Here is an 8,439-nt window from a genome sequence, read left to right on the forward strand (position 1 = left end):
TCCATTTATCAGTGTCCGAGTGATACTTTGCTTGATTACTAGAAAAGTACACAGCATATTCAGTCACGATTTCATTGTGTTTTTTAATTGTTCACTTGATCTCAATTTCTGTAATTGGAATCTAGCCCTTCAGCCTCAGCTGCCTCCTGAGCTGCTGAGATTCCAGGCTGTGTCTCCACCTAGCCTAAGGTCAAAGGTTTTCAGGAGAGTCATATCACTTACCTATGAATTTTTATTAATATACAGCTATTTAAGACATATTCCAGACTTACACAACCTCTTTACTTGGTGTTCTTGATGTATTCTTGGTATATTCTAATAATGCTTGGTAATTATAAGGACTACCTTATATCTGAACTTTTTTTTCCTCTGTAAAGATGTATTTCCATTTTTATAAATTACAGGCACCATGCATGCGTCCTTGAAAATTGCATTAATCATTATGTTTGTAAACACTCTGTCCAAAATTTTTTTGGATTGACTTTTTTCCTGTTTCACATTGTTACAGGAACAACCAAACATTCTTATCAATTACCTTATTCTTATCAGGAATCCTCACTAGGCCTTTCACTTTTGAAAATTATCAGGAGTAAGCCTGAAGCCACTTTAAGCTATCCTGTCAACCACAGACAGGGTTTTGTTTTACTCTGCTGCCTCCCTGACAGCGTTTGCAGTCAGCTACAGGCCAGAGTCTTGTCCTCAACAAAGAAAGGGCTGTCTCAGGGCCCATGCCAAAGGACTATGCCAGGTACTTTTGGGTACAGGTCTCCAAGGACATGTTTAAACAACTCTGAGAAGATACCAGTGGACTGAATCAGGATTCCTAGAACTCTAGTCAAGTAGAACATGGATTCACAATACTGCTAACTGAAGAGAACAAGAATTACACAGGGCTGAAAGAACTGATATAGGATGACTGTGTTATTTGTTTGGAATATTCCTCTGAAAATGAATCCTTCCTCTGTTTGATCCTAAAAAGTCTAATTAATCTAGGAAAAAAGAAAAAAAAAAAAAAAAACCAGCATTGCACAGTAACCAAGTACCTGCTCTGGACTTGAGCTGAACCAGGTGGCAGAAGAACACCTTTGACTTTGGGCCCTAATCAGAACCTGGGCTGGTTCAAGGGAAAGGGAAGCAAGAGCCTACAGATCTGATCCTAAACTGCAACCTGGGAGCTGCAGCCTCTCTAGGCAGGTTTTCTCACCTGTGAAAGGAGGGCCACAGTCCGGAGGGCCTTCATTTCCCTCGGATCTCATCTCTCGTAACTCAAAAGCAGTGGCAGGGAGTAGGGTGAAATGAACATTAAGTGTCCTATCCAGGAAGACCTGCATTGGCGAATGCTTAATTCCTCAAGTAAAACTAAATACTTACATATTCAACAAACTAATCCCAAAATTGTTATGAGAAAACCAAGGTAAGTTATGTTCCTACATAAGACTTTAAATTTTAAATAAAAATCCATCAAATTTTCTTTCAAAATTTCCCCCAATGAAAGAATAAAAAGGTTGACAATTTCTACAAACTTGACATCTGTAAACTAGCTGTCCTCTAACAAGCCCCTATTTAGAAAACTCCACACAGAGTTAGTTCAGCAGAATGGCCAAATAGTCTGTTCACACGCAGAACAGATCCCAAAAAAAAATGCAACCCCATCAGCTTAGAAGCTTCACATTTACATTTCTCTACAGAAAGCTTAGTTCTTCTGAAGCAATGCTGAAATGAAATCCGTTTATGAAATACTCTTGACAGAAGGCCTAATACATTCTTAATAGCACTCACCGCTACTTTGTAAATATGTGGCATCTACATGATCCATGAGACTAATACGTTCGTTGATGTCTGCAAAACAGGACAAGTGAATGTACTTCTAAGTCAAAATGAATTTTCATTTTGCCTGTTTGTCAATAAATATTTAAAGGCACTCTGTTACCCAAGTCGAGGTCTGCAGGAATCTTAGACTGTACATATCAGACTTATTGCCACCAGAATAATGTGCCCTTAAAAACAAAGCCCTTTTAGGGCTGGGGTGTAGCTCAGTGGTAGAGCACTTGCCTGGCACATATGAGGCACTGGGTTCAATCCTCAGCACAACATATAAATAAATAAAATAAAGGTATTATGTCCATCTAGAACTAAAAATATTTTTAAAAATAAAGTCATTTCAAATATGCCTCTAAAAAAGGAAAAGCATTTTAACATACATGCTGAGAACAGTTATAGATTTTAAATAATAGTTCTATAAATATAAAAGACCATCAAAAAGCAAGCCCTTTTTCTGATTTATTACTATTGAAGTTGTTTCTAATCTGTAAATTCTGTCACCCAAGATGAACTACATAACTAAAGAAAACTAGCCTGCTATATGAGCTCTGATGTTGAGACACCAAAAAATAAAATTTAAGTTCCTTTAAAATTTGGGAATATCATCTATTTCCAGTTTTAGTAACAATTCAAAGTAAAAGAGACTTAAAAGTTTAAATGTACTAGTTAAGAATTTGGGCCCTATAGTTAGTTTTCATTTTTAAATAAAACATGTAACATGTTCATCATAAAAAAAATCTGGGAAAAAATGGTATGTAACCCTTCAGTTTTTATTAATAGCTTAAGAAAGGAGAATTCGTTTGTATTGTTAAATCAAGAAAAAAATTAGGTGAATCTAGCATACGAAGCAATAACTGGTCAAAGACCACTTTCAGTCTCCCTGCTTTTCTCTGGGGGTAAACGTCACTGTCTGAGACCACAGAGCTTCTACATGAGACCGATCACGGCTTCATGGAGCTAGCTCGAGGCTCATGACGTCACAAAAGATATTCTAGTTATTAAAATGAGCACTGCCCCCTCTAGCTCCAAAGTGAAAAGCCCTAGGAAAGAACCCTATTACTCTGGTGAGGATCAATGTCCATTCCTAGAGCCAAGGGTCTGTAAGAAGGGGCAGCTCCAATATGTACCAGGTAGCCGCAGGAAGGAGAGGATGCTTCCAAAGGAGGGAAAAGGAAGGTCGGGAGGGGACACACAGCTGGTGGAGAAACAGGCTCCCAGCAGCTACCTCAAATCTGGACGACCATTTCTGCCAACAGTTTGTTTTGTTGGATTTTTTTGTTGTTACTGTTTTGTACTGAAGATTGAACCCAGGGGTGCTTTACCACTGAGCTACACCTCCAGTCCTTTTAATTTTTATTTTGGACAGGGCCTTGATAATCTGCTTAGGGCCTTGCTGAATTGCTGGGACTGACCTCAAACTCACAATCCTCCTGCCTCAGCCTCCCAAGTCACTGGAATTAGTGACTTGAACCACCACCATGCCTGGTTGAAAATACCGTTTTGTAATTTGCTTCTTGCATTGTGAGGGGATATTACACAGTTGGAAGTACTTGAGAATCTTTTAAAAAATACATACTCCGGAAATAGATGGAAATAGATGATATTCCCAAATTAAGAATATGCATCATAAATATTTTCCCATGTCACTACATATTCTTTAAAAACATTTAATTGCTATACAGTATTCTCATTTTTTAATTTTATGACTCTTCCAGAAAAACCGCATACCATCATAACCTTTGTGAACATAATATTCAAAAACTTTTATGCAAGCACCAACAACTGACATCTTTGCCATACCTTTTTCAGAAATTAGACCAAAGGATTCTTCATGGGAGGTAGGGGGATAACGGAGATAGTAAAAACAATGACCCTCCGAGACTTGTTTTAGTAAAAATTCTACCCTAGGCTTTCTTACGTTAATATCTTGAAGGGACAAGAATACCTCAAATTAAGGCAAGAAAAGCAAGGTCTATCATAATTTAATTAAAGTCAAGACTAATTAAAAATCAACACACTATAATACAACAAAGGGAAGTGGATGGTGGGTGGGGTGGCGACAGCTCAGGTGAAACCTAGAAAAATTAAAACCTAAGAGTTAGACTTTGTCTCCCTAGTCTCATACAAAAAGCAAGGGCTATGCCTGAAAGGCATGCAAGCCAACCTCCCTGGTCTACTGACATTAGTCACACAGATCACTCAAATGATTTCCTTTGCTAATGTCATGCTTACCAATCAATCTCTTAATCATACTTTGGTTTTTCACAGGCAAGAGAACATACTGACAGTCAGTGCACAAACCAAGCTAATTAAGTGGCAATGTCTGAGAAGCTGAGGCCCAGTGAATGGACCCTGCTCTTCCTGCCAAGGCGATGCAGTCTATGATGGCCTAGAACTGTCAATCGATCTCCTTTTCTGACATCTCTTCCTATTTCCAGCAGCCTACTTGGCAAAGTTAAAAAAGTATGTAAACAGAATACATACCATCTGGTCAAAAGAGAAGGCTAAGACAAAAGGATACTAGGAGTGAAAGATAATCACTGAGGAATGAGGAATCACTATGTAACAGGAAGTTATTAAGGCAAGTATATCCAGTAAGTGTCAAGACCTTCATATCCCCAAGTTTCAGTAGCTCAGAACAAGATTTACAAGATAGTAAAAGAGTATGCAGGAAGGGAAGTACAGCAACTTCCAACAAGATGGCAATTAAAAGGAACCAGAACGGAGTCAACATGAAGTTTCTGCCACCACCGGAGCCCTCTGTTACTGCTGCCTGGTGACTGCTTCTCTGTCTAAAGCTACCCAACCCAAGGGCATCTTCCATTATAGTGGTCTAGAGGCACATCCAACACCAGCGTGACACGGACAGCAACACTGAGGGTAGGCAACGTCCATTGTCAAGACTGAGACAAGCAGGTTCAACGTGACCACTCAGTTTGAGGAAGATCAAATCGCCTGAGTGCTGATATTCAGATACTCAGTAGTAAAACCCATTTTTCCAAATGAACTTACAAGAACCACATTATATAAAATAAAGTCCCTGGCTAATAAAAGTTCACTGACATATAAGGTAAGTAAGAATAATGAAGCCATATTTAACATAAATATTTTAAATGAAATATTAGGAGTTTCACACCAGACTTAATATCCACTCTGTTGCTTTTTCAAGTGTGCAAATCCAAGAAATCACAGATAAATTGTTTCAAATGAATTCTAATAGCTCTCCCAGTCACTTCAGGATCCTCACAGAACTGATCCAGAAGCTTGAAAAAGAAATTTTAAGGAATATTTATTTCAAAGCTTAATCACTAATGACAACTGCTATCCTTATTAGGAGTTCTTTACCAAAAATAAGGACAAGAAATATCCACGATTGACAGTAAGCAGTAGGTTTTAGTCAGCCTTTTCACTGCTGTGCCTAAAAGAACCCCACCAGAACAACTGTGAAGGAGGAAAGGTTTACTTAGGGCTCATGGTTTCAGAGGTCTTAGTCCCCAGAAGGGCCACACTATTTCTCCAGGCTCGAGGTGAGTCTGCACAGCACAGCAGAAGACTATGGTAGAGGGAAGCGGCTCACATGATGATCAAGGAACAGAGAGACTCCACTCACCAGACATACATATATACCCCAAAGCCCCATCTCCTCCAGTGGCCACTCTAATCCACCAGGGGATTAATTCACTGATTGGGTTAAGGCTCTCACAATCATTTCTTCTCTGAACCTTCTTCTATTGCCTCACACATGAGCTTCTAAGGGACACCTCACATCCAAACCATAAAACTAAATAGTACAACTAAATAGAGCACTATCACTTCTCAACCTGTTTTGTGTTCTTCAATCACTGCGAAACTCTCAGAAGGAAAGCACACACCAGACAGATGCCATAGGCTGGCTGGCATCTGCCGCAGTGGTACACCTGCAGTACAACTTGGGAGGCCAACATGTACCGGTTTGAATTCTACAAAAGACCTGTGCATTGATGCAATTCCGAATCAATGACAGACATAAAGAGATATATAAGGACAGCAGAGACAGCTTTCATCTGGCCTATCTCAAACCAGTTAACCTGGTAGCACAAATAACCACATTATTGGTCTCCATTGTGCCAAAAAGTGGCATTTAGCACACACTCAATATGCACATTGAGCGTCTTCAAAATGGTTAAGAACATAAAACAAATTCAACTGAGGAACCCATGCAACATCTCTTGCTGAAGATTTACAGTAAGTCGTTCCGAGGTCAGTTCTGGTATACTGAAGAGGAGTGACAACAATACGGGCATAAAAAAGGCAAAACAACAGCTTTATCAAGTAATCTGCTTTACAGATTTGCTTTTGTAACATTAACTGCAATGTTGCTAAGAAAAATCTTTCTAAGATCTTCTTGTTCTGTACACTGCTGTTCACTTAAAGTTGGATAAAGCCCATTATCCTGACCTATTTTTATTATAACGGGAGAAAAACCAAGGTTTCTCTTTATCACAGAAAAACAGTAATTTTCACAGTACATTTTCGTTTCTTTGCCCTTTTCACTTTTACCTAGGAATGTTCAAGTCCACTTTCCCAGAGTATAGTTAAACAGAAGGCTAGCTTTTGGTGTGTGGATAATGAAACCACACCTCTTCTTCATCATGATTCAGGCATGGTCTATGCAGCCTGGCCTTTACTCATTTCCAACTGTGAAACTGGGCAGGATACTTAACCTTTGTGCCTCAGTTTCTTCCTACGTAAAAGAGAGATAATAGTTCTACCTCACAGGGCTGTTATAAAAATTAAATAAGTTAGTGGAAGTAATTTAACAAGTGTTAAGCATCTTAAGCATTTAACAAGTGTTCACAATTATTGTTTTTTAAAAAAGCGTAAAGGGGTCAAAATTGTTCAAAAACCAAATCAACACATGCACATAATAATATAACGAAACTTCTAAAAAAAAGTTAGATGAATTCAAAAGTAATTCTCATTACACCCTATACCATTCTTTAAAGAAATTGTTCTTTATAAGTTCCTAAGAAGTATCTTAGGATCAAGTAACAACAGCTTATAAAAATCAAACTGGTTTGGATCAACTCAGTGAGGGCAAGCAAGAATGTGGCTCCTGTGTTAGGTCCTAAAGATGACTACATATTTGTTTAAAATTTCCCTAAGCAGGAAAAACAGAGGACACCTAACTGCCTTATTTCTAGAACTAGATACAGCAAGATAGTAAGATGAGAGGCGCTGTGGAAGCATTTTCTTTATAGGGGACAGGGGGCAGTAGTTTGCAAGTTTACTCTGTGATGCAAAGGACAGTGAGTAAGAGGGCATTGGGACAAACAGGCACAAAAGAGGGAAAATTTTAGCTGTGGTGCATTTATTCTCCCGATCAAAAAAATAAAGACATAACCGGAGGTAACAGTATGGCACAATGCTCTGAGGAGCAACTCCGTCCCAGAGCCTCCAGCGGTCGCAGAGCCCCGCACAAATCGACGCTCACTTTATGTGCACGTGCGAGCGACACTCTGCACCACGCTTCCCCCAGGACGCTGAGGGGCCCTCGGGAAGCCCGCCGCTCTGCAGGGTCCCAGCGCAGTTCCTCCGCGAGGGGAGCCGGCACCTCCCGGGGGTGGGTGCACGGGAGGGAAGGAGGGGAGCGCGGGCGCCGGCCCTGCGCACTCGCTTCGCCAGCGTCCCCCTCCCCGATGGGGGCGGAGTGAGGGACCACCGCGCTTCAGTAACGCCAGAGGAATTCGGTGCGGCCGCTCCGAGCTCGCGCCGCGGGGCGCCGCACCGGCTCCCAGCCCCCGCCGCGCCCAGGGCGGGCCAGCGGGCCGGCGGGCCGCGCGCGCGCCGGGCAGGGGTCGCTCGGTCGCGGCGCCGGGGTCCCGGGCTGCGCCGCGCCTGTCGCCGCGGAGCGAGGCGCTTCCCTCCCCGCCCGGCGGCAAGCGGAGGCCCCATGCCTCCTCCGGCCCCGGGCGAGCTCGGGCCAGGACCGACCCGCTTTCCGAGGGCGGACGGCAGCGGTCGCCACTCACCTCGCCGCCGGGCAGCGTTCGGGCTCGGGCTCGGGCTCGGGTTCCGGCGGCGGCGGCTCCTCCATGGCGGCGGCAGGGGTGACGGCGAAGGCGGGAGGGGGGACCAGCTCGGCGGCGGCTTCTCTCATCCGTGCACGGAGCCCCGCATGGCCGCGGCGGGCAGTAAGCTGCAGCCTGGCGCGAGGGACCGGAGCCCCGAAGTGCGGGAGTGACTCGGCTCCGCCTCCGCCTCCGCCTCTAGCCCGCCGCAGGAGCCGAGCGCGCCGCGGCCATCTTGGGAACGGCGGCCGGCCGAGCGCCGGGCTACGGCGGGCGGCGAGGGACAAGCCTCCGTGGGCGGCGGCGGGCGCTGGAATCCGACTGGGCGGGGACGCGCGAGCCGAGGAGGGGCGCGGTTCCCGGCCGCCGGTCAGGTGTCGGCTGGTGGGTCTCGCTCGCCGCGGTGGCAGCGTCGCCGAGGTGCAGCGCTGGGCTGTGCCGGGCTCCCGGCGCGAGCTCCGAGGTCGCCCGCGAGCGGCGCCCGGCGCGCCTCGGCGGTGATGGAGGACGCGCTAAGCGCTTGGTGGCTGGAACCAGCGGACCGCCGCCGCCGAAGGTCGAGCCGCCC

At 44.3% G+C, this 8,439-nt stretch overlaps 1 protein-coding gene across 6 annotated transcripts in view; it reads right to left on the reverse strand.

Moving 5' to 3' along the window:
* The window catches only part of MAP3K4 (mitogen-activated protein kinase kinase kinase 4), a 106,813-nt gene extending 98,663 nt beyond the window's left edge, over positions 1-8,150 (reverse strand). For 4 of the 6 annotated variants that reach the window (XM_079147939.1, XM_079147937.1, XM_079147938.1 and 1 more), the window contains exon 1: positions 7,833-8,145. In XM_079147939.1, coding sequence (XP_079004065.1) covers positions 7,833-7,960 — 128 coding nt within the window. In that variant the 5' untranslated portion in view covers positions 7,961-8,145. Of the gene's footprint in view, positions 1-7,832 lie in introns of all 6 variants that reach the window. The other 2 variants (XM_079147940.1, XM_079147941.1) reach the window with 2 other exon arrangements.
* Between the last annotated feature and the right edge of the window lie 289 nt (positions 8,151-8,439).

This window comes from Sciurus vulgaris, assembly GCF_902686455.1.
Source record: "Sciurus vulgaris genome assembly, chromosome: 7".
In the NCBI taxonomy this organism is placed as follows: domain Eukaryota; kingdom Metazoa; phylum Chordata; class Mammalia; order Rodentia; family Sciuridae; genus Sciurus; species Sciurus vulgaris.